General features: G+C 42.4%; 1 protein-coding gene across 1 annotated transcript in view; it reads left to right on the top strand.

The window, feature by feature from the left end:
- The window catches only part of LIPA (lipase A, lysosomal acid type), a 41,785-nt gene extending 16,928 nt beyond the window's left edge, over nt 1–24,857 (top strand). Inside the window, exons 4-10 of the mRNA XM_037497694.2 lie at nt 5,794–5,992; nt 7,081–7,190; nt 8,773–8,909; nt 12,479–12,625; nt 21,314–21,385; nt 22,422–22,493; nt 23,338–24,857. Coding sequence (XP_037353591.1) covers nt 5,794–5,992; nt 7,081–7,190; nt 8,773–8,909; nt 12,479–12,625; nt 21,314–21,385; nt 22,422–22,493; nt 23,338–23,571 — 971 coding nt within the window. The 3' untranslated portion in view covers nt 23,572–24,857. The remainder of the gene's footprint in view (nt 1–5,793; nt 5,993–7,080; nt 7,191–8,772; nt 8,910–12,478; nt 12,626–21,313; nt 21,386–22,421; nt 22,494–23,337) is intronic.
- The last annotated feature ends 878 nt before the right edge of the window (nt 24,858–25,735 follow it).

Genomic DNA, 25,735 nt, shown 5'->3' with positions numbered 1-25,735 from the left:
CAGTTACCTCATTTTTATTTTATTATTTTTTGAAGATTTATTTTTATTTATTTTTGCATGCAAGAAACTGGGATATAGGCCAGAGGTGCAGGGGGTGAAAGGATTCACCAGAGACAGAGTGGGAAGCAGAACAGGCAGATCTACTGAAATATACTGCTGAGGGGAGTAGTGGGCAAGACAGATGTCTGCTGTGTCATGTGGGTTAGCTCCCTGGCCAGGGATGGAACTCAGGCCATAGTGGCTGGTGATAGCTTGATAGCGCTGAGCCTTTAACCCCTGCCCCACCAGGGAAGTCCCAGCTACCTCATTTTTAGCTGGTGGATGGTTCTAAACATGTCTCCTGTAACAGCATAGTCACGTAAAACACAATGCCTGCACATGATTGGTAGTGTTATAGCAAATACTGGTAATAACTGCAAATCATCTAGATGCCAGGATGTTGCTAGGGTGTATCTTAAGCAGTTGGGGCAAGTTCAGGAAACTCCTGAGCCTCAGCTTTTGGTAGGTAAAGACTTGAGCTGGTTGAAATAGCCCTTGGATGCGGATCTTGTGCAGAGATGAGTCTCCTTTCCTGGCTCTCAAACTTCCCTGACTTGTACAGTCCCAGTGGTCTAAACTGAGGTGTGGCTCTGACTGCATCGCTTAATAAGCAGTGGTGGGAATGCACATTTTTTCTGGGACCTTTGCAGAAGGGGACAGGGCACTTATGGGACGTACAGCATATCTTCTAAGCTGTTCTGGAAGATTTTAAGTTATTCAGTTGCCTCGTAAATCAAAAAGGACCAGCCTGCTCCTGTGGCATGGGAGAGCCAATGGGCCTGTGCTGACAGGCAGAGAGAGGCCAATCCTGGGCAAGGATCCCAGCTGAAGAATTAGCTCTGAAATGCAGAATTCTGGGTCCTACCAGAGAGTCCCAGGCAAGTCTGATGAGCAGCCAGGCTTAGAAGCCACTGGCTAGACTCTTGAACAAATACTCATACACACAAAATGTAGCAAACAGTTGCTTAAAGGGGTTTGTGGACCCCTGAAGCCCATATGTGGGATGTCAGAACTTTAACTCCCTGAGATAGATAGAAGCAAGGCTGAGGTGGGGCCTGCAGGGACCTGATCTACTCTAGAAACAGGTCATTCCCCGGCCTCTCTTCTTTAGGGGCCCCAGAACTGCGTGGTTAAAGCTGGGTCCAGGAGACACGCTGCCTGCCCCTGAGGCCTGTTTAGGACTAGTGACTCTCTGATTGTGCACCGATTCTCAGCCACACTGGGCCTTAAATCCAACCAAGTTTCATATCTAATAAGAACCAAGATGTGTCTGTGCCAACACCCCAATCTCTGTGACTTCCTCCTTGTTCTTTTGTTCTACCTTGGACGTCAGCTGATCTCTCACAAGCATTTTAGAGCATCGTGGGGGCTGTGCAGATGTTGACCCGGTAGAGAAGGCTGGTGCCTGGGGAGTCAGGGGACACGTCCCCTGCACCCACGCTTGCTCCTCTTGTGCCACTGGATTCAGCAGTTTCATTTTTGGAGCCTGAATAATCTCCTCGCCTCCACCCACGTCTGGGCCTAATTGCACAGTGGCACTGTGGTGGGCTGTCACAGGCCGCTTCATTTTGCTGATTTGGTGCTAGCTTCTTAGTTCCCCTTAATGAAGCCCTTTGCGCTCTAGGGGCAAACTTGCTTTTAGGCTTTTCCCTGAGCCCGTTTGGGAGAAACTCACCAGAGGTAGGAAACGGCTGGGGAAGGCAGCCCTTGTCCTGTTGCATTTGTTGCTCTGGTTTGCTACTCGGGCAGAGCAGGCCTTGGGCGCTGGAGGTCAAGGACTAGATGAGAACAGCCGAGCTGGTAGGGTGGAACCTGTGACACTCCTCCCATTCTTTGTTCCTCTGTCTGGGTCAGCTTCCTCCAAAACGACTCCCCACTTCTGCATTTGTTCTCCAAGAGCCTTTTGTGTGCTCGAGAATGACTTCTCTCGTTAACTTTCTTCCCCATTGGAAAAGCAGACGCTGGCATCAGACATACTTGAGTTCAAATCCCGCCTCCCCCACTTACTAGCTCTCCTTCAGTCTTGGGCAAATTACTTGACTTCTCTTAGTCACAATTCCTTGTTCTGCGAAATGGAAATATACCAGCTTCATAGGATATTACCTTAGAGTGTGGAAGTGCATGATAATAGCTTGCTATCAATTCAATCAGCTTCTCTCTGCCTGGTGAAAAGAAATCCAAGAGATGAATGGCAGAAAGTTTACCCACCCAGTGAGAAGCTTGTTTGGCCAGCCAACCTTTAAATCTTCTCTTGGTAGTAGCATTGGAAAGAACAATATAGTATCTTCCTTTCTTCCCCCAGCGGGAACAGGTGAAGGAAGTTGGTGGATGGATGGGTAGGCCTGTTTCCAGTGCCTTGACGCACCTGCTTTCACTGAATAACAGAGGGAAGGGACACACAGGTTAGCAGCCACTCCACAGCCCCAGCCAAAGTTTGCTAATACATTCTCTGTGGGTGACCCATTGTATCTCATAGAACCATTGGTGCTGGGAGGCCAGTGGGTTATGTCCAGCTCCTTCCTCACAGGATCCTTTAGTTATTGGAGGGAGAATGTGGCCCAGCCTGGAAGGATGTGCATCCCATGGAGTCTTTTATTTCTCCCACTGTCCCCAGTCAGTAAGTCACTGAACTTGGTTCAGTGATTCCCCAATCTGCTCGTGAGCTAGGGAGCATGCCCTCTGGGGTTCCATACCCGAGGCCTGGGGTATGGTGTCAGTTTTCTCTGTATCAGCTTCTGTTGCTTCACCGAAACCCTTTGTGAGGCAATCTGTCTCTTACTTAAGCTCCTGCTCAGATATCTCACCCCCACGCTGAGTAACTCTCTTTCCTCTGGACTATCCTGCCCCGTGTTCTGGGCTTTTCACTCTTAGCTAGAAGGTGATCATGTGTATCTTCAACTGGAATGGAGCCTCTTGCAGGAAGGAGGTAGTCTGCCCCGTGTGTCCCCCACATCTATCACCATGGATAATCCATAGTAAGCACCAGTAAAGGTTTACAGAAGATGTAATGTGTATTTGTAATCACTTCTTGATTTTTAGATTTCTATACAAATACAGCAGATTCTCAGTAAAAAATAAGTCTTCAAATGAATGAATAGGGCATAGCAGAGTGTCCCAAGGCTGCAGGAAGGGTAAACCACTTATCAGTCATTTGCCCTCCTGTCTTACCTTTCCTCACCTGCTGGCATTTTGGGGTGTGCAGTACCTGTCTCAATTTTTGGCTCAGATCCTCCAGATTTGAAAACAGCTAGTTTTAAAAGAACAAATCTAACATTTCCTTCCTAGCTGGCACCATCTTTTGTACCTGTTGGTTGTTGAGCAATTGTATTGAGCTTGAGGTAAGAGATGGAGGAGTCCCCTCTCTGCGCCCCACTCCCCCCAAAAAAGAAGACTTAGGAAAAAAGTGGCTTCAGTTCACTCCCTTTCTCTATTATGGGTGTCCACAGCGCCCCCACCTCCTTCATACACTAGGTGGTTTTGTTGCCATTCTGGAGTCTACACATGTGTGTGTGTAGCTGTGTTCTCTTTATCTCTGTATAGTCACTTTCATTTGGTGGGTACCCAACTACATCCCCAAAGTACCAAGATGGGGGGTGGGAAAACATCTTAATGTGCTGAAGGAAAATATTAGCAGCTCCTGGCACCTTCCCAGGTCATGTCAGGGCACGCTGCCTCCTGTCATCTAGTGCAGTAGCCCCGCTCTGGGGGAACCATCATTTAAAACACATCTCATCAACTACAATTCAGTGATGAATTAATGTCAGTAATTATCATTGCCACTTGAGTTTATAGTTTTGAACTTTTTGTGATTTTTCTTATTTCCCTACCTGGATTAGTGTCTGCATTGGAGACATGGAGCCCTGCTCCTTATAAAATGCTCTGTCTTCCCCTGTGCCTTGTACGTAGAACTTTCACAGTAAATTTAGTCTTATTAAGGAAACACTAAAATGAACATTTGCAGCTAAAGAAATACATATAAAGCTGCCCCTATTTTGGTTTGTTTCTATCCCCCTCCTGCGAGTATATGAGAGGCTCTAGCAGGGCAAAGCCTGCTCTGTTTTGTGATTATAAAGCGTGGGAGTAGGGACCTCCCTGGTGGCACAAGGAGTTAAGCACAACACTATGAAGCTATGGCAGCCACTGTAGCGTGAGTTCGATCCCCAGTCAGGGAGGTGACCCACATGGCACAGCAGACCTCTACTGTCTTGCCTACTGTACCTCTAAGCAGTGTACTTCAGTCTGTCTGCCTGTTCTGTTTCCTACTCTGTCTCTGGTGAATCCTTTGACCCCTGCACTTTTGGCCTGTACCTCAGTACTTGTATGCATAAATAAATAAATATTTAAAAAAAAAAAAGAAAAGCATGGGAGTGACTTTGAACCTTTGCTTGTGGGTCTATTTTAACAACCTGGCAGCAGCAGCGCCTCATATTGCCTAGCTCCAGGGATTCCAATCATGTTTCCAGTGCTCCCTGGGGTCATCAAGGGAGGAACAGTCTTGTACAAAACAATTTATTATTTACCAAATCCATTGAAGGACATTAACAGAAATAAAACTTGTTCAGTTCACTTCCCATCTGACTAGTCCTGGCAAAGCTTTCTTTGATGTTTTATATTCCCACTTGCATGCTTTTCTTTTGCATGGCTGTAACAAGAGTAGTCTATGACTTTGTACTTCACTTTTTTCCCTTCCTTCAAAGCCAGGTTATACCTCTTTGTGTGCTGCCCCCGTCCTTGCCATATTGACTGCTCAACTATTCCATCAAGTGATGCAAGTATTATTTGACCCCGCAATACCATGCTTATGTCCAGGATTTCGCTATTATACAAATTGGGCAGCAGGCAAAAGAAGTGCTAATTGTTCATTAGCCCCTGCCAGACAGCTAATTTTCTCACTTACTCCTTTTTTAACACTTATTTATGGGCATGAGACAGACTGCTCAAGCCACTTAACACGGGCTAATGCTTTTTGAACTCTTCCTGTGCATTGGACACTTTGCCAAGAACTTTTCATATAATAACCCATTGTTATTACTCCCTGTAAGGTACATATTTCATACCAAGCTTCAGAGGATGCAATAAATTCTGGGAGATGTTGAAATACCTGGCCCAAGGTAGCACATCAGCACTTGGAGAAGACAGATTTGAACCCAGGTTTCTCTGCTTCTGAAACTCATGGTCTGTGTAGTGTCTGCTCCAGGAGTTTTTTCCCTCCTGCTTTTCTTCTCTTATGAAGAAAGCTTTGCCCATAGTTGGCACGCAGTAAATGTTTAATGACCGAAGGAGTGGTCTGCATGCAAGGTAACAATGTGGTTAGCAGCCTAAGGTCATAGTTTTTCAGCTCCCAACTCTGTGTTTTCTCTACTACCTCAGTGCCACAGGTGAGTAGGAAATAAATCTCTGTGTGTACAGAAATACGTATGTGTTTATGAATTTGTGTGATTGTATTTCTTTTGGTTTGTCTTGTTAGGATACATTGTGAGAAGTATAAATACAATTACTGAAGCAAAGTTTAGAAACATTTCATAAGTTTTTAAGAATATAGTAAGAATTTTTTTGATGTTTCAGTCAGTGTGTCTTATTGCCAGTTCAGTCTTCCTGTTACCTTACCAGCTTTGTTTTAAAAAGCTCCTGCTATTTAGGAATACATTGCATCCTTAATGTTCTGATATGCTTTAGTGTCTTTTATTACCTGTGTAGTAGGTTATATTTTGAAGCTAGGTGCTGCTAACTCCTAACGATGAATGTTTTTTTCAGGTCCCAAACCAGTGGTTTTCCTGCAGCATGGCTTGCTGGCAGATTCTAGCAACTGGATCACCAACCTGCCCAACAACAGCCTGGGCTTCATTCTGGCAGATGCTGGCTTTGATGTGTGGATGGGGAACAGCAGGGGAAACACCTGGTCTCGGAAACACAAGACTCTTTCAGTTTCTCAGGAGGAGTTCTGGGCCTTCAGGTATATCAGGATGGAATATGACAGGGTCCTCTTTCCTTAGTGGCTTAATGTAGACAAATGGGGAGGCAGAAAGATGAGTAACGGAAGATCTGTGAGGGGAAACTGATGACTCATGAAAGATTTGGAACCTTGTTAGGAATTTAATACAAAGCAGTTAAGGTAAAGGATAAGTAAATGATTACATTTAAGATAGGCTTGAGTAGGAATACTTAGTTATTTTGGCATTCCTGGTAGTGTGAATGCTGCTGGCTAAATTGGGTCACAATCTTGTTCCATAAACATAGACACCTTTCTGTTACAGAAATTCCAGAAATTTTCTTCCTTCTCTTAGATCTGGCTCTACCAGTTAATCACCCTGTGACATTGGACATGCTACATAGCCCTCCATGTCTGTTTCCTTTTTTTAAAGTGAGGAAAATCAGTACATATGTCATAGAGTGATTGATGGGTGAGAAGAGAGGTTACAGGGAGAGAACCTGGCCCCTGGTCAGTGGTGGAAACAGTTGCTCCACTGCTTGCTGACGACACATGCGCACACGCATGGCTTCAGGGCTGGGTCTTGGCACAGGGTGCCGACATGTGCTGTGGCTCTTACAGGGTTGCTTCTCATTTGTCAAGCTGGAGCTAAACTAACGACCCGAAACACATGAGTGAGACCTTTACCAAAAGGCACATACAAGAATATTTTTATTGTCACACTGTTTGTAGTAGCGAAAAGTTGGAAACCGCCAAATGTCCATTAGCAGTAAATGGGCATCGTAAGGTGGATAAATCAACATTATAAACAGCCTAAGACTGTATGTGACAGCCTGGATGAAGCCAGGTACAGGAGAATAGTGTTTAGTCCCAGAAATAGAAAAGTTCAAAATGGGTAAAACCTAATTTAAGGTGTAAAAATGAGAACAATGGTTCCCTTGGGGAGGCGTGGTGAGAAGGGAGGCCGAAGAGGCTTTTGAGATCCTGTGCTCTGTGCTACCTCACCCAGTTGTGGTTGGTTTGTGATAGATCCTCGAACTGTGCATATTATATATTTGTGGGCTCTTGTGTTTGTGCACAGTGTCTCATGCATTTCTTTTTTTGGACTATAGTTTCGATGAGATGGCAGAATATGACCTATCAGCTTCAGTTAACTTTGTTCTCAATAAAACTGGTCAAAAACAGTTATTTTATGTGGGCCACTCTCAAGGCACCTCAATAGGTATGTATGCAGTAAGTACTGGAAGTTGAGAGAATGTTTTTTTGCAAGTTATTTTTTTTTTTAAAGATTTATTTACTTTTATACAAGAGCTTATATAGTCCAGAGGTGCGGGAGGGTGAGAAGATTCACCAGAGACAGAGCAGAGAGCCAAATAGGCAGACCGACCGAAATACACTGCTGAGGGGAGGAGCAGGCAAGACAGGAGAGGTCTGCCGCGCCATGTGGGAATCTTCCCGTCTGGCCGGAAATCGAACCTGCGCTGCAGAGGCTGTGGACAGCTTCACAGCACTGCACTCAACCCGCTGAGCCACTGGGGAGGCCCCTGTTACAAGTTCTTAAGAGTGAAAATGTTCGAATAGTTTTTGATCTTTAATGCTCCGCATTCATGAATAGGAAAAGCAATTTCAGTGATATTTCATCTTCTCTCAAAATTCTGACCTAACGTATGGCATGTGTTACCTCGACTTTGAAGAGATTAGTGTAAGCCACAGCCTAGCATATATTTTCCTCCTTAAGCAATAGGGGATAAGAAAGGGTAGAAGCCAAGAAGTTTTATAATTGCAGAGATTAAAAAAGAGAACAAGAAAGTTTACTGACTTTAAAAGTCCTGTGCATTCTTAAATTTATGCTGGTTATAAAAGTCATGTGTATTCATTGTAAACAAAAATTGAAAGTTTACTAGTTTAAAAAAAATAAAATTTGCCTATGATTGTAGGAAGCAGGAGTTCCTAGATTATGGAAGGGGATTTGTATTTAATGCTCCCCTTTGGTGTTTACTGTGACTAACACCTTTGTATTCATCACACATGACCTTAGAATGTATTCCTAGAAGAATTGCTACAAGTATGAATGCTTTTAAGTGTCTTGATATATGTGGTTCAGTTGCTTTACTATCAGGACCACCAAACTCCCTTGTAGCTTGAAGGTTGCAGATCAAAAAGTAACATGACTGCATTTGTCTTCCTTATTAATGGAGTTAAGCATTTTCTCTTTTATTGTTGTTTTATATCACCCCCTCTTCCATGCCTTGTCCACGTGGGCCTTGGCCTCCCAGCTTTCTAAAGTGACACTCTGGCACCAAGTTTAAGATGAGAAGTGATTTGGGAGGAAGTGATTAGATATTTTAAAGCTAGGGCAGTCTAAACATGTAAGTTTCCTTTGAGGCATCAGTGATGGATTTAAATGCTTCTGTAAATTGTTCTTAGGGATGGAGGGATGAACACTGAAGCTGGGAAGAGCTGGGTATGGAGCCATTAGAAATATAGCTTTTCCTTTGTTCAGCGTGCATTATTAAAGGCAGTGAGGATCTGATGGTTCTAGCAAGCTGAATTTTTATCACTGTATATCTATGTTGAAATCAGAAACAAGCACTTAACAAATACTTGACTTGCTGGTTTAATAAAACTGTGTGCACACAGTCCTTCAAAGGGCTCCGGTTGGAGTATTTGGCCTCCTGGTGGTGGCCTTGCTGGCACTGCTCATAGGTGCCACTAGAGGGCGGCATGCAGGTCCACCCTTGCTTTTTCAGAGAAAGTATTCCTGAAGATGGAATATTCCAGTTATCTTCTTTTTATTCCCACAGGTTTCATAGCATTTTCACGGATACCTGAGCTGGCCAAAAAGATTAAAGTGTTTTTTGCCCTGGCCCCTGTGGCTTCAGCCAACCACACTACTGGCCTTCTAACTGTATTTGGACAAATTCCAGAATTTATCCTTAAGGTACATTGACCACCCCATCCCCTCCCCACCCCACCAATTTCCTTTTCTTTTCAGATCTGAAGGCTTGGCCATTAGAGGGAGAATCTGTGCCTCACTTCTGTGTTTTTCTATCAGTGGGGCAGTGGGATTTCTTCTCTCCCTGAGTTTTCTTCCCCCTGTACCTCTACTTCTATATAGATCCTAGGATGTCCTGGAAGGTGTATCAGTAACTTTGCACTGGAACCCCATGTTCTTTGGTTAATGTACCACCTACCGTACAATGAGAACATTGGGAGAGTCTAGGAGAAGATAGTTTTAACCTTCCTGGGTGTTACCCTTTATTCAGTGGTGAGCTGGGGCGGGGATGGGGGGTAGCTTGTAGGCAGAAAGTAGGAGACAGGAAATGCTCTGTTCCCAATTGCCTGTGCCTGGCCATAGCCGGGATCATGGTGTGATGGAAAGACACTGTTGCTGTTATATTTATGATATGTGGCCCCTAAACACAAGCCAATCAGTGCCTGCAGTTCGGCTCTAGAGCTACGTGACATCCAAACTCTGTTTAAAAAACAGCTTTTATAAGTTCAGAGCCAACTGAGGCCCAATGGTCCATTATGCATGTGCTACATTCTGTGTATGGTACATTTGTATATATAATTCCATACAGGAACATGTATTAAAGTCAGATATAATGTAGATCACATGCCATTTAAGAGACTTTCATGGAAATAAGATTATTCTCTGATCTCAGGATCTGGTTCTCACATAAGATGGGATTCTCTGCACAGTGACCAGACACACGGATAAGATCCAACCACTCTAACCAAACTTACCAAACTTGGGTTGGGTAATAAAAGCATGGATTGTCTTAAAAAACAAGCAAGTTATGAATAAAGCACCCTTCAACTTCCAAGGTTTCTCTTTGTGCTTTCCTCAGAATTTAGCACAGTGCTCAGTTTGCCTTTTCCTAGAGACCTCGTGTATGAATGCACTTGTAGATTTGGAGAGAAATGTTTTGCTTAAATGTAGAGGGTACCCAACTATATATATTTTTGCCCATTGCATTTTTCATTCTTGACAAATTATCATATTAATAGATAAACTCTATCATATCCCTTTTAACTGCTGCACACTCAATTTTTCTTTGTAAGGAACTACTCCTGTGGTTGACAGATTGTTGCTAATTTGGTGTTGCTTTTTTTGTGACCTTTTTTGGTATACCTGCCCAGTGTCCAAGTGAAATTGCCACTCCATAGGGATAATATTGCTTTAATCCTTGGAGATTGTGATTTAGTAGCTTTATATAAACATAAACCCCCCTTCTTTAGCTCCTGCTTTGGAGATGGTGTTGAGTTAAATTTTTTTTTTTTTTTTTTTTTTTTTTTTTTGCGGAGGAGGGGGTTCTAATGTTGACTGAACAGACTATTATTTGGGGATCACTGTTCCAGACCATGGTGTTTTATTATATCCTGGGAGTGAAAGAAGGACTACACATAAAATGTTTTGAAACAGCTGCCCTGGGAAGTATATTTTACTTCCATGAACATTAATTATCCTCTCTAATTCTCAAAATTCAAAAGTATGGGTTTTAAAGACATCAAACTTTGTTTGAGCAGGCCTGTAAATGTGTACGATGAATTTTTCTTTTTCTGTATATACTGTCCTACTTTGACACATTTTTAGTGAAATTTGCCAATTAGGAGTTTGGGTAACAGTTGTCAAGTTCAAGGTCAACCTCACAGCATTTTGATTTAAGTCAATGATGCATCATCCTGTTAGCTGGTTTTTAGTGGAAAACCTAAGAAATATATGTATTTATTACATGTCCATTATATAAACTCAAAGCCAAGAGTTTTTTATCTGATAGCTTTTCATGTCACATGACCTGTTCTGCAGGTGGTGTTTGCTTTCTGGTTCTCCCCTGCTAATCTTAGCATAATTATTCTGGAGAGGGGCTTTCAAGGAGACTGGCTGGTATCTGTCCTAGGATATTGATTAGGATTTGACAGAGATCACAGGCTCTCTATTAGTGGACCAGGCTAGATTAGGCTGAAGGAATGTTGAATATATCTCATACAATGTTATACACTTTAAAAACTGGGATATTTAACTGACATCTTGAAGATTGGTAATTTAGGGTGCAGGGTAGGGAGATTGAGTACCATAGGGCAGTTGCATACGTTACGCCAAACATAAGCTTTCAGTTCACCACAGTTCTCAGCTCTCCCTAGTTCTCATTTTCACTTTGCTGTCTCACTCATTTATATTCACATGCCTGCCATGTGTGTTTATGGGAAGACTCTGTTCCGTGACTCTTCCCTAGCTTCTGGTGGTTTTCTTGGCTTCCCTTGGCTTGTAGAGGCATCGCCCCAGTTTCTGCCATCTTCCTTATACGACATTCTCCATGTGTGTATGTGTGACTACTCAGACTCCCCTGTTCTATAAGCACCCCAGTCATACTGCACGAGGGCTGACCTTAATGACCTCATTTTAGTTTGATTGCTGTCTCCAGGGTCTTTACAGATGCAGAGGGCTCAGGCTTCAACTTTTCTCTTTTTGCAGGGGTGGTGGGAGAGAAGAGTGCACCGTTCAACCCATAAAACTGCTTTTGTAGTCCTTTGAATATTTCACTCTCACTTGTCCCTCTAGGCATCAGCGAAAGGGTAAATTTTAAGGGTGTAATGTAAGGCAGGTCTTTTGTGAGCCTGTTGCACGAGTACATAAAATCTGCCTCGAGGGGTAGAGTCATTGCCTCATTAATGCTTGTACGCAGTTTCAGTGGCTGTGCTCAGGGCTGGTGGAGGCCAAGATCTACTCACTTTTTTTTTTTTCCCAGGATCCAGATAGTAAATTTTTTACTTTGTGGGCCTCATAGTCTCTGCTGCAACTGCTCCCCTCTGTCATTGTAGCACCAGAAACAGCCAGAGACAACGCGTGTAGAATGAGCATGACTATGTTCCAGTATAATTTTGTATACGGAAAGCAGACAGTGCAGGGACATGAAGGGGGGAGTTATTACTTTATGTTTACAGATTTCCATTTGAGCTGAAAAGTTTCTGGAGATGGATGATAGTGATGGTTGTATTTAATGCCACTTAACTGAACACTTAAAATTGGTTAAAATAGTAAATTTTGTGTTATGTGTGCTCTGCCACAATAAGTATTGAAAAACCAGCAGGCAGTGAGTTGGGTTTAGGGTTAGATGTATGTGCCCTCGGCAGATGCACTGCTGCTCAATCCCACTTTCCACTTTTTTTTGGGGGCCGCTCTGGTCCTCCAGTCAGATGAAGCTCTTTGTGCATGACCCTGGGATGAGTGAGGCCTTCCCACTAAAAGTCTGCTCTAAGCTCATCTGATTTTCTGCTTCCTTTTCTTCATTTGGAGACTTTAACCTGTGTGAAGCGTGCTTTTGCCTTAGTGAGCGTATTGTGTGGATTGCCTAGTTTAAACATCCACCAGTTGCCATTTCTCTACCGTAGCTGTCTCTGGGGACCCTTGGGATATGTCTCTACTGTCCTCTGCAAGGGGGCCCTGGAGTCTTGTGCACCTGAATGAAATGCTGACATAGCTGCCTGTTTCTCTTTATTTTGTAGGACATACTTGGGAACAAAGAGTTTCTTCCCCAGTCTGAGTTTTTGAGGTGGCTGAGCACACACATTTGTACTCATGTCATTTTGAAGGAGCTTTGTGGAAATATGTTTTTTCTTCTGTGTGGATTTAATGAAAGGAATTTAAATATGGTATGTATGCAATAATAACATGCACTTTAAACTTACAATGATTTAATTTTATCTGTGAATTCCTTACTTGTGTTGGAAGATGTGGGAGACCTTCGAATGACCTCATTAGAACACTGAAAGACATTTCATTTAAGAGGTATAGGAATCAATGCCAGCAAGTTCCTGGAATAGCATCTGTACCTGGAACAGCACCTACTGCTATTGCCAGGTTGCCCATTGTCAGCCTCCTGCATTGTGCTTGTGTGGAAACTATTTTATTTATTTATTTATGTATTTATTTATTTATTTATTTATTTATTTATTTATTTATTTATTTATTTAAATAATTTATTTATTTTTATATTCCCCATTGAATTGCACCCCCTTATTTTGACCCCAATCCCTCTTTCCCTGCCCCCACCCCCATAGTGTGTCTGGTTTATAGTTGTTGATTTTGATTTTTTCTTTCTTATAGTTATTCTTGTAAGTAAGACCATCCGGTATTTTTCTTTTTCCTTCTGGCTTATTTCGCTGAGCATGATCCCTTCTAGCTCCATGCATGTTGCTGCAAATTGCATGTGTTTATCTTTTTTGATTCCTGAGTAATATTCCATTGTGTATATGTGCCACATCTTCTTGATCCAGTCATCTATTTTTGGGCATTTGAGTTGTTTCCAAAGCTTAGCTAGTGTAAATAGTGCTGCTATAAACATAGGGGTGTAGGTGCCCTTTGGAATTAATGTTTCTGTGTGATTTGGGTAAATACCTAGGAGTGGAACTGCTGGATCATATGGAAGCTCTATCTTTAGTAGGTTGAGGAATCTCCACACAGCTCTCCATAGTGGTTGGACCAGTTTGCACTCTCACCAGCAGTGCAGGAGAGTTCCTTTTTCTCCACATCCTCGCCAACATTTGTTGTTGCTAGTTTTTTAAATATGTGCCATTCTCACTGGTGTAAGATGGTCTCATTGTAGTTTTGATTTGCATTTCCCTGACTACAAGTGATGTTGAACATTTTTTCATATGCCTGTTGGCCATTTGCATTTCCTCTTTGGAGAAGTTTCTTTTTAGCTCTTCTGCCCATTTTTTGACTGGATTATTTTCTTTGTCTTTGTTGAGTCTCATCAGCTCTTTGTAGGTTTTTGTGATCAGTCCTTTATCATTAGTGTTGTGTGCAAAAATGTTCTCCCAGTCGGTGGGATTTTTCTCTGTTTTTGTTATTGTCTCTTTTGCTGTGCAGAAGCTCTTTAATTTGATGTAGTACCAGCTATTTATCTTTGGCTTCACTATCACTGCTTTGGGTGATATGTCTGTAAAGATGTCTTTGAGGTGCATGTCATGTAGTGTTTCACCTATATTTCCTTCTATATATTTTATGGTTTCAGGTCTTATGTCTAGTTCTTTCATCCATTTTGAGTTGGTTTGTGTGCATGGTGTGAGGTAGTAGTCAAGTTTCATTCTTTTGCATATAGTGACCCAGTTTTCCCAGCACCATTTATTGAGCAAACTTTCTTTGCTCCAGTGCATATTCTTTGCTCCTTTGTTCTAAGATTAGGTGACCATAAATCTGTGGGTTTATTTCTGGGTTTTCTGTTTGGTTCCATTGGTCCGTGTGTCTGTTCGTGTTCCAATACCATCATGCAGTTTTGATTATTATGGCTTTTTGGTATAGTTTGAAATCTGGGAGAGTGATGCCTCCATTTCCTTCTTTTTTTTTTTTTTCAGGAGGGTTTTGGCTATTCAGGGTTTTTGGTGGCTCCATATGAGTTTCATCAGTATTTTTTCTATTTCCGTGAAGAATGACATTGAAATTTTAATTGGAATAGCATTGAATCTGTGGATTGCTTTTGGTAGGATGGCCATTTTGATAATGTTAATTCTTCCAATCCATGAGCAGGGGATGTCTTTCCATTTCTTTGTGTCCTCTTCTATTTCTTTTAACAGTGTTTTATAGTTTTCTTTGTATAGGTCCTTTACTTCCTTCGTTAGGTTTATTCCCAAGTATTTGAATTTTTTTGTTTCAATAATAAAAGGAATGGTTTTCTTGATTTCTTCTTCAGATTTATTGTTTGTGTATAGGAAGGCTACTGATTTTTGTGTGTTGACTTTGTATCCTGCCACTTTACTAAACTGATTGATTAATTTAGTTTTTCTGTGGAGTTTTTGGGGTTCTCTATGTATATTATATCATCTGTGAATAGTGATAGTTTGACTTCTTCCTTGCCTATTTGGATTCCTTGTATGTCTTTCTCTTGTCTTATTGCTCTGGCTAGGACTTCCAGTATTATGTTGAAAAGCAGTGGTGAGAGTGGACATCCTTGTCTTTTTCCAGTTCTTAATGGGAATGCTTTCAGCTTTTTCACCATTGAGAATGATATTGGCTGTGTGCTTGTCATATATGGCCTTTATGATGTTGAAGTGTGTTCCTTATATCCCAAGAATTTCAAGGGCCTTTATCATAAATGGGTGTTGTACTTTGTCGAATGCTTTCTCAGCATCTATGGATATTATCATAATGGTTTTTATATTTCTTTTTGTTGATGTGTTGGATTACATTGATTGATTTTCTGATGGTGAACCATCCTGTGTCCCTGGAATAAATCCTACTTGGTCGTGGTGAATTATCTTATGGATACATTGTTGGATTCTGTTGGCAAGGATTTTGTTGAGGATTTTTGCATCAGTGTTCATTAGGGAGATTGGCCTGTAATTTTCTTTTTTTGTGCTGTCTTTGTTGGGTTTTGGTAGTAGTGTAATGTTGGCTTCGTAGAACGTATTTGGTAGTGTTCCTTCTTTTTCAATTTTTTGAAAGAGTTTGTGTAGGATAGGCACTAATTCACTGCTGAACGTTTGGTGGAATACATTTGTGAACCCGTATGGGCCTGGGCTTTTGTTTTTGGGGAGTGCTTTGATTACTGCCTCAATTTCACTGCTTGTAATTGGTCTGTTTAGTTGTTCTATATCTTCTTTGTCCAGCTTTGGATGATTATATTATTCTAGGAATTTGTCCATCTCTTCTAGGTTGTTGAATTTGTTTGCATATAGGTGTTCATAGTAATCTCTGATTATTCTTTTGATTTCTACTGAGTGTTGCATTTCCTCCTCTTTCATTTATAATCCTATTTATATGTGTTTTCTCCCATTTTTTCTTTGTGAGCCTTGCTAGAGGTTTGTCTATTTTTTCAAAGAACCAACTTTTGGTTTCATTGATCTTTGGATTGTTTTTTTAATTTCCAATTCATTTATTTCTGCTTTGATTTTTATTATTTCCTTTCTTCTACTGGCTTTAGGTTTTTTTTTTTGTTGTTGTTCTTTTTCTAGCTCTTTGAGTTGTGAGATTAGGTTGTTTCTTTGAGTTCTTTCTTGTTTGTTGATGTGAGCCTGTATTGCTATATATTTTCCTCTTATTAATGCTTTTGCTACATCCCATACATTCTGGAAGGTGGTGTCCTTGTCGTTCAATTCAAAGTATTTTTTAATTTCTTCTTTGATCTCCTCATTAGTCCAGTGGTCTTCCAGTAGTGTGGATTTCTGTCTCCATGAAGTCGGAGGGTTCCTTGTTTTCTTTTCATGATTTATTTCTAGCATGATGCCTTTATGATCGGAGAAGATAGTTGGAATGATTTTGATTTTCGTGTATCTGTTGATGTTTGTCTTGTGGCCCAATATGTAATCGATTCTGGAGAATGATCCATGCACACTTGAGAAAAATGTGTACTTGGATTTTTTTGGGTGCAGTGTCCTATAGATGTCTGTTAAGTCCATGAGTTCTCTGTCTTTATTTAGGGCTCTAGTGCTTTTGTTTATTTTTTGTCTCGTTGATCTGTCCATTGGTGAGAGTGGGGTGTTGAAGACTTCCACTGTATATGTATTTTCTTTAATATCTGTTTTCAGAGCTGATAGTAATTGTCTAATATATTTTGGTGCCCCTTCATTTAGTGAGTATATGTTGATGAGTTTTATATCTTCCTGGTGTATTGTCCTCTTGATCATAATGTAGTTTCCATCTATGTCTCTTTTTAGCTTTTTTAATTTGAAGTCTACTTCATCTCATATAAGTATGGCTATTCCTGCCTTCCTTTTTGGTCCATTTGCTTGTAGTGTTTTCCAACCTTTTACTTTCAGTCTGTGTTTGTCTTTTGTGGTTTAATGTGTTTCCTGGAGACATTAGACAGTTGGATTTTGTTTTTTAATCCAGCCTGCTACTCTGTGTCTTTTTATTGATGAGTTTAATCCATTTACATTTAGCATTAATATTGATATGTTGACATCTGTGTTTGCCATTTTGTTTGTCTTTTTTGTGATTTTATTCCTTGCTTTATTCTGTTCTTCTTGTTCATTCCTCTGTCAGTTGTGGCTTTAGAACTTCTTATAGAATTTTTTTGTACTGGGGGTTTAGTTGTAATGAATTTCTGGAGTTTCTCTTTGTCTGAGAAGGTCCATATTTTTTCTTCGTAGAGGAAGGAGAGCTTTGCAGGATAAAGTATTCTTGGTTGGCATTTGCTGTCTTAAAGTTTGCTGAATATATTACTCCATTCTCTTCTTGTTCATAATGTTTCTTCGGAGAAGTCTGAAGTTAACCTGATTGGTTTTCCCTTATAAGTTATCCCCCTTGCCAGTTTCATTATTTTTTCCTTGTCTTGGACTCTTGCAAGCTTTACTATTAGGTGTCTTGCTGTAGTTTTCTTTTCATTATGGTAATTGGGAGTTCTTTTCACTTCTTGTATGTCTATATTCATCTCCTTTTTCATGCTTGGGAAGTTTTCTTCAATTATCTCCTTGAATAACTTCTCAATTCCTTTGTCTCTCTCCTTACCTTCTGGAATGCCTGTAACTCTTACATTTCCTCTCTTCATGAGTCTGATAATTGTCTAAGAGTCTCCTCATACTGCTTCATTTGCACTTCTCTTTCCTCTCTTTTGGCTCTTTTTATTTCTGTATCTTCAATAGTACTGATCCGTTCTTCCATTTCCTCAATTCTGTTTTCATTGCTTTCCCCAGAGTTCTTTATCTCTTCTAGTAATCTTTTTATCTCCTGCGTTTCTTTTCTTTCCTTTTTTTTTTTTTAAATAGAGGCATGTTTTATTTATTTATTTATTTTATTTGTTTGTTTATACATGCACTGGGTACAGTCAGAAGCGCGGGAGGGTGAGAGAATTCACCATAGCCAGAGCGGGGAGCAGAGCAGACAGAAGGACCGAAGTACACTGCTGAGGGGAGCAGCAGGCAGCAGGAGAGGTCCGGCAGCAGGAGAGGTCCGCGCGCCATGTGGGACCCTCCTCCGGTGGCCGGGGAGCAGCCGGGGATCGAACCGGCACTGCAGAGGCCGCGGGCAGTTTCGCAACCCAGCACTCAACCGCTGCACCACCGGGGAGGCCCTTTTCTTTCCTTTCTTAAGGTCTCAATTTCATTCTTCAGTTCAGTGATTATTTGTCTCAAATCATTTTTTTCTTTTTTGTTTTCTTTCTGGTTTTTAATCATGATAATTATTAATTCTCTATCTGATAGGCCAAGAAGTTCTTCCATGTCATTGTTGAGCTCTGGTGACTGTATTTCTTTTTGTGGTGTGTCCTCCTGTAGGCTTGCTTGGTTATTTATATTTTTTCTTCTCCCTGTTGTTTGCTTTCTAATTAGTTCTATGCATTGGAACGTTGTGCCACTGGTGTTGGCGGGCATCTCTTTGGAGTGCTCCTTTAGGGGTGTTGGAAACTGTTTACCAGACTGAGACCAGCACTGATAGGCCAAAACTCCACCAGGGTGTTGATGATGTGTTGCTGGGCACTGTCCCTTACAGTTCCTTCCATCTGTATTTAGTCAGTTCCAACAGGGAATCAGCTAGTTGGTGATTTAGTTCTGGTCATGAGGTGGCACCAGAGACCCATACTTGCTGACCTGTGCTTTTTCCCAGTGGTTCTCTGAGTAACGGAGTGGGGGCAGAGGGGAGCACCTCAACACAGGGGCATTTATTCAAGCTGGGTGCTGTGTCTGCCCCGTGTTCACCTGGTGCTGTGCCCACAGCTGTATGGATCCCGCACCCTGAATACTGCTCTATAGGTCTCAGTTCCAGGGCTATCAGATCCAAAATGCTGGCTGTCACCCTGCGTAGTGCACTCTGCTATGATGCGTTCCACGCCCAGGATCCTGTGCCTGGCAATCATTTCCAAAATGGGGTCTTGCTCCATGCCTTATTTCCCTCCTTACCTCTGCTGGGGGGCCCACCCTCTCTCAGAGCCTGAGGATGTTTTGGGGACCCCTGCTTTCCAACTATAGGATGTTGGTGATTTTTTTCTGGTCACTAAGGTGGTGCCAGAGATCTTTCCTGGTGTCCTTCCAGAACTGTTTTTTTCCCCCCCCGTGGGTCGGGGGAACAGAGTGGGAGTGGCATGGAGCGCCTCAACGGCATGGGGGTGCTGTGTCTGCCCTGTGCCCCACTGTTGTGGGGATCCCACGCCCTGAATTTTGTGCCCCGGATCTCAGTTCCAAAGCCCTCAGATCCAGGATTTGGGATGTAGCCCAGTTCACTGTCTGCAGAAATGGTGCCTTTTGCACCGGGCTCCTGTGTCCAGGTGCCTGGTTTCTGATTACTCAGTGAGGGACATTCACCTTAATGAGGGCTCCTGCAAGTCTCCTGGCAAGCCTAGGTCACAGGCACGGGGAACCTGGGCAGCCGTGATCTGCTTATGCTTATAGAGTGCACAGCTTTTCCACACAAGCTTACCAGCTGGCCTTGGGCTATTTTTTTAAAAAGATTTATTTATTTCTTTATACAAGCACTGGGTGCAGTCAGAAGCGGGGGAGGGTGAGAGAATTCACCAGTGTCAGAGTGGGGAAAAGAACAGTCAGACTGATGAAATACACTGCTGAGGGGAGTGGCAGGCGCTGCAGGAGAGGTCTGGGTGCCATGTGGGACCCTCGCTGGTGGCCGGGGATCGAACTGGTGCTGCAGAGACTGCTGGCAGTTTCACAGCTCAGTGCTCAACCTCTGAGCCAGGGGGGGGGGGGGGCGGGGAGAGGCCCTGGCCTTGGGTTATTTGTAGGTCTCTTTGGAGTCGTTTTTTTTTTTCTCTAATGGCGCCTGGAGCCATTTGCTCACCTCCAGGCAATTCCTGCATGGTTCTCCACAGTTTCAGTTCACAGGGTGCCGTGCCTGAAATGGTTCCTTTCCACTCACAGTCCCGCTTGATGCATAGTTTGTTCTTGTTGGTTGTTTTAGTTTTTTTTTTTTCCTCCTTTCTGTTGGTCTGAGAGTGCCGACTTTTGGGGTAGGGGAGGGTAGCAAGGTTCTGAGCTTTCCTCCCTTCTAGTCCTCTTTTATGGTAGCTTTCTTCTTCAGGCAGTTTGCCAGAGTTGCCCTTTTATCTTCCATGTCCCAGTTCTCACAGGGACCTGACGCTTTTCCTCCCTATTAACTTTTTTTTAGGGGAGGTCTTACTCGCAGTTTCCTCGCAGCCATGTTGATTTGCTCTTTTGGAAACTGTTTTATGAGGAGATCTGTCACAATTTAAATCATCGTATTTATATCTATTTAGTGGCTTGATTTTTTTTTTTTTTAAGATTTTATTTATTTATTTATACAAGCACTGGGTACAGTCAGAAGCGCGGGAGGGTGAGAGAATTCACCAGAGCCAGAGCGGGGAGCAGAACAGGCAGAAGGACCGAAGTACACTGCTGAGGGGAGCCGCGGGCGGCAGGAGAGGTCTGCGCGCCATGTGGGACCCTCCTCTGGTGGCCGGGGAGCAGCCGTGGATTGAACCAGGGCTGCAGAGGCTGCAGGCAGTTTCACAACCCAGCGCTCAACCGCTGCGCCACCGGGGAGGCCCTTTAGTGGCTTGTTTTCCTTGAAAAAATTCCTGTGTAAGTTCGGGGGTGGGGGGCATTTATAGTTAGTAAATAAGTAAATAAACAAACAAGCATATGTATGTGTGTATATACACACGTATGCACTTAATAATTTTATAAAATGTGACTCCTTGACCAGCAATATGCAGGTGCGTCTGAGTATATTTGAAATTTATAATCTTGCATTTGAAGGCAGGTTTTAAAATTCTAGAATGAAGGCTCCAAGGAATTTTTTAAAGGGACATTAATTTTTCTCACTGCTATTATCTTGATGATAAAAGTGAGGTGTGATGGTTATATGGAATTTTAGAAATTCAGAAAATTATGAAGAACATAAGAATGACCAGTAGTCTTAACCCATATAGCCTCATAGATATTACACCTTCATATGTGTCCATGTGTGGTTGTGCATATATTTCTTTTTTTTTTAAAGATTTATTTGTTTATGCATACAAGAACTGGGATACAGGCAAGCCAGAAGTGCAGGGTGTGAGAGGATTCACCAGAGACAGAGTGGAGAACAGAACAGGCAGACTGACTGAAATACACTGCTGAGGGGAGCAGCGAGTGAAACAGGAGAGGTCTGCTGCACCATGTGGGTAGCTCCCTGGCCAGCCGGGGATCGAACTCATGCTGCAGTGGCTGAGGACAGCTTCACAGTGCTGTGCTTAAACCCTTGTGCCACCAGGGAGGCCAAGTTGTACGTATATTTCTTTGACATACTTGGAGTCAAACATTTTTTTCCTGCTCATAATTTCATATATTTGAGATTGCACCTCTGGGAGTGAGATTGCTTTAAAGTGAAAAATATGTTTATTATCCAGACCTTCCTGACACTATTTTCACTCTTTATTCCAATGTATTTTGCAGTCTAGAGTAGCTGTGTATGCTGCACACGATCCTGCTGGGACGTCCGTGCAGAATGTCTTGCACTGGCGCCAGGTAGGTTTTCAGGGTTCAGGTGGGGTGCATGAAAATCCTGTGCCTCCTTGCCAGCTCCTACTCTGGGCTGTTGCTGGAAGCTGCCACCCTGCCTGTCCAGGCCACAGGGGTGCTGGCAGGTTGAGGCTTAAGTTCAGTTGTGACATTTGGAGATTCCTGGGATAGGAGCTCGAGGGTGCCTTTAAAATCCATTTTTATTCATAGTATATTCACAAGTTTAATTTTAAGTAAATAATTTAACAATTCCAAAACCGAATTCTTTACTGGGTTTTAAATTTAGTTTACAAATCTTCTTACTCTCTTTAAAAACCTGGCAAATTTCAGAGATCCTCAGAGCTGAGACCCTTGTAATTGATTCTCTTTCCTCCTCACTTGCCATGCCCAGAGCCTGGGTCCTCCTTCCTGTTCAAAAAAAAAAAAAAACTGGCCCTAGTGTCCCTTTAGTGTTCAGAATTATTTAGGGTGCTATCAGAAATATGGTTTCTTGGACCTATCCGTAACTTAGTCGAGATACCTGGGAGTAAGTTCCTGGGATCTACATTTTACAGTTGAGTTCTCTATTGTTTGAAACCTACTGCTTAAAACAAACAAATTGTTCATTAGGTAGGCTCTTAACAACGTTGCAGGAGACATTTTTTTTTTTTATTTATGCATAGAAGAACTGGGGTACAGGCCAGAGGTGTGGGGGGTGAGAGAATTCACCAGAGGCAGAGTGGGGAGCAGAACAGGCAGAGTGACTGAAATACACTGCTGAGGGGAGCAGCAGGCTAGACAGGAGAGGTCTGCTGCGCCATGTGGGTAGCTCCCTGGCCGGGGATGGAACTCAGGCCCTAGTGGTAATAGTGCTGAGCCTTAACCCCTAGGCCACCAGGGAGGCCCAGATGCCTTCTGTTTTAAAGTACAGTTTGGAAATGAAGTATAAATCTGGGTATCGGTATAAATTGATATCTGAGGATATGACTAATGCTAGCAACCTGTGATACTATCTCAGACTTCTGTGTCAGACAACTTTTATCCAAATTATCTTCTTTTTTAGATTTATACACTACGCAAATTCCAAGCCTTTGACTGGGGAAGCCGTGCCAAGAACTTTTTTCATTATAACCAGGTAAAGTCTCCAAAATCTTTAGAATTTTGATGGCCCCCTGAACACTCATAAAGGAAGCCTGACTTATCAGGATTCTGGCCTGGCTGTGATGGTGTGGGAAATGCTTGGGAGACTTGACAAGATGTGTTTGTTTTTTCTCAGTCTATTCCAGAACAACCCAAACTTTGTGGTTGGTGTTGTAGGCTGGGTCTCCCCTATCCTTCCCTGGCTCTGCTGACAACCCAGGCATCATTCACAGTGATCAGGAACAGACTTGACAGTCAGTGGGAGTAGCCTGTTACTAGTAACCTAACTAATCTGTTACCTGGTAACCTTTGGGGCCGAGAAGCCTCTTCGAGTATGTACAAATAAATTGACTATTTTTGGGGTGTTAAAGGGCTCTTAAGAGTGAGGCCCTTTGCCCTTGTTATTCTTATTTAATTCTTACAAGAGGTCTGTGATGCAGATGTGGTTATTTTGACTTAGGAAACAGGATTAGAGAATTTCTATAACTTATGTTACACTGCAGAGTGGGGGAGGCAGGACTGAAGGCCACTCAGTTCTGCTGCTTTGAGTCACTGCCTGGGAGACCAAGGTACCCTCTTAGGGACTCAGCACTTGTCTTCATATCAGGCCCGGGCTGACGGCTTGACAACTGGTGGTTATTCCAGTTAATGCTCTCTCACTGTGGGTTAAATTTCCTTTTGTCCTGGTAGTGGACATTTGAAAAGTAAATTGAGCTTTTTTCAAATTTAGTCTTTTATACTCAGATCAAATATATCAATCTGTGTTGAATGCAAATTGTGCTGCTTGTGATTTTAATTACAACAACAACAACAAAGCTTTTTATGGGTTTTTATTGTAGAGTCATCCCCCAAGTTACAATGTGAGGGACATGCAGGTGCCCACTGCCGTCTGGAGTGGAGGCCATGACACGCTTGCAGACACCAAGGACGTCAGCTGGCTGCTGTCTGAGATCCCCAACCTGGTGTACAAGAAGTTCATTCCCAAGTGGGAGCACCTTGACTTTATCTGGGGCTTAGATGCTCCTTGGCAGGTCTATAGTGAAATTGTGAATCTAATGAGGAAATATCAGTGAAAGAAAGACTGAAGTAATTTACCACCAAGTCTGGGGTCAAGTCTTGTTAAAATTTGTTTGCTTTATTTCTTGAAAACACCTGCTTTTCTTTTCTTGGGCTCTTGTATTTTGATGTTCTAGAAAATGATGACATTGAAGATGTCCAATTCTCTGCAGTTAGGATTAGAAATGCAGTAGCCTAGTTATTGTTTGTTCAATCACCACTGAATTTCAAGGAAGTGTCTCAATCATGGTGTAATCCCCAAGGCTTTGAGAAACACCACTCATGTGTGAATAGGTCGTGACCACTCTGCTTAGCCTTACAATTTAAAATATTCTAGATTGTCATTTTAACCCCACACAGGGTATGTTAATTCCTGTTGAAATTTTTCAACTGTATTGTCCACTGTTGAGTAGAGGGACGCTGAGTTGAGGGCAGTTCAGTGTCTAATACCAAGTTCTCATCTCCTTGCCTTAAGGCTCTCCAGTCGAGTAGCCTTGTATTCGGTGTCTAGCTGGCACTCTCTCTTGTTCTCAGGCAGTAGGTGCTGAGTCAATTTCATTGAGCCCACTTGTAAAGATCCCTTAATAAATTTTATCAAACTGAACTGTGGTAGCTTTTTCTTAACAAATGTTTTAATTGCTCAGACCAAGCAAAGCTATTTCCTGACATCTTCAAAACACTAACTACACTCATTTAAAAAACAGCTATCTCTAAATAACTTGAAGACTGATACACAGGACCATTTATATTCATGAACTTTAAACAGTGCAGCAGGTCGCAACTCCACAGGTTTGAGGAGAAAAGTGCCGTGGAGAGACCGTTGTGCCATTTTTCTTGAAATGAATGTCTTCTGCCCACCAGCTGCTGTAGGTCAGCAATAACATGTTGGTCACAGGCCCTAAGGCTGCCTGTGAGAACTAGTATCCTCGTTCATTTTCGCATGTGAAAAATATAGTTGTGAATGTTTCAAGATTAAAGCTCAGGGATTTGTCTTGTTTATTAGTTTTGTGTGTGTCCGTGTTATTAATGCTCCTGACTTGGCCCCTGTATCAGGATGTTCACTTTCCCCTGCTTTTTTTTTTTTTAACAGCCTTCTTTCCTTAAAGAACTGTCAGTGTACAGAATGATAATTGATCTGTTCTTCTGATATAGCTGCTTTATCTGCTGTAGCCACTTTAGCTGCTGTGAGCAACAATATTGGTTGATATATATCAGCTTATATGAGTGAACAGAGCAGTACTACTTTGTAGCATTTAAAATGTCTTATTTAAACTTTTCAATAAACTTCAGTGAGCTTCATAGGCCTGAAAGATCATGCGTGTGTGTTCTCCTTTATTTAATAGCCATCCTATACTTCCTTTTTTCTTTCCCAGGTACTTAACACTTTCCTTTCTAATCTTTTCTCCTTCCTACTACTTGTAAATCCTACTGATGCTGCCCATGAACATTTCATCCTCTCCTGAGGGAAGAGGAGTGTGGCCTCAAGGCGCAGAGGCTGGGGGATGGTTTGGAAACACTGGCCTTCAAGTTGTCCTGCAGGATCCATTGAGCAAAGCTGAGAGGAGGCAGCAGGGGTTACGTCCTTCTGCAGGTAGTGGTCTCTGCAGGCAGGGCCATGGATTCAAGGACTCTTATCCAACTCCCTCACTAGACAATTGAAGCAACAGTAGTTGGCAGAGAAAAGTCATTCCATAATAACCTCCCAAACATAGATTTGGGGTCCAGTGCAACCTCTCCCACTACTCTGAGCTGGAGGGTAGACATTATATATTACTCATCTCTGTATACCCAGAATCCATCACAAAGGCTGGAATACAGTGAGTCAGTAAATATGTGAGAACTGACATGTGACAAATGATGAACATCACCATTTACCTAAATGAAATTAACTGCACAATAACATCTGAGAGGGGCTAAGGGCTGACATGGAAACTTTTCACGCACCCATCAAAAAGATAAAATTGTGCTATTCCTTGAGGGCTTCTGCCTTCCTCACTGGTCTCTGATCCCCCAAAGATCTTTCTCCTTCCACCAGGGCAAACCTGTTTGGCCAATCAGGGAAGATTCTTGGGCAGGACCAGAAAGAAACAGTGTGTGGATGTATTTGTTGTTTTCCCTCAGTGGTGGGAGAGAGCTCGCCAGAGGATGGCTTCGGTGCCTGGAGGACTTGGGTCTGTGGCT

The sequence above is a fragment of the Talpa occidentalis genome, unplaced genomic scaffold, assembly GCF_014898055.3.
Source record: "Talpa occidentalis isolate TD23 unplaced genomic scaffold, MPIMG_talOcc4v2.1 talOcc4.8, whole genome shotgun sequence".
NCBI lineage: Eukaryota > Metazoa > Chordata > Mammalia > Eulipotyphla > Talpidae > Talpa > Talpa occidentalis.
The sequence above is the reverse complement of the archived record's forward strand: the minus strand, read 5'-3'. Positions and strand labels throughout refer to the sequence as shown.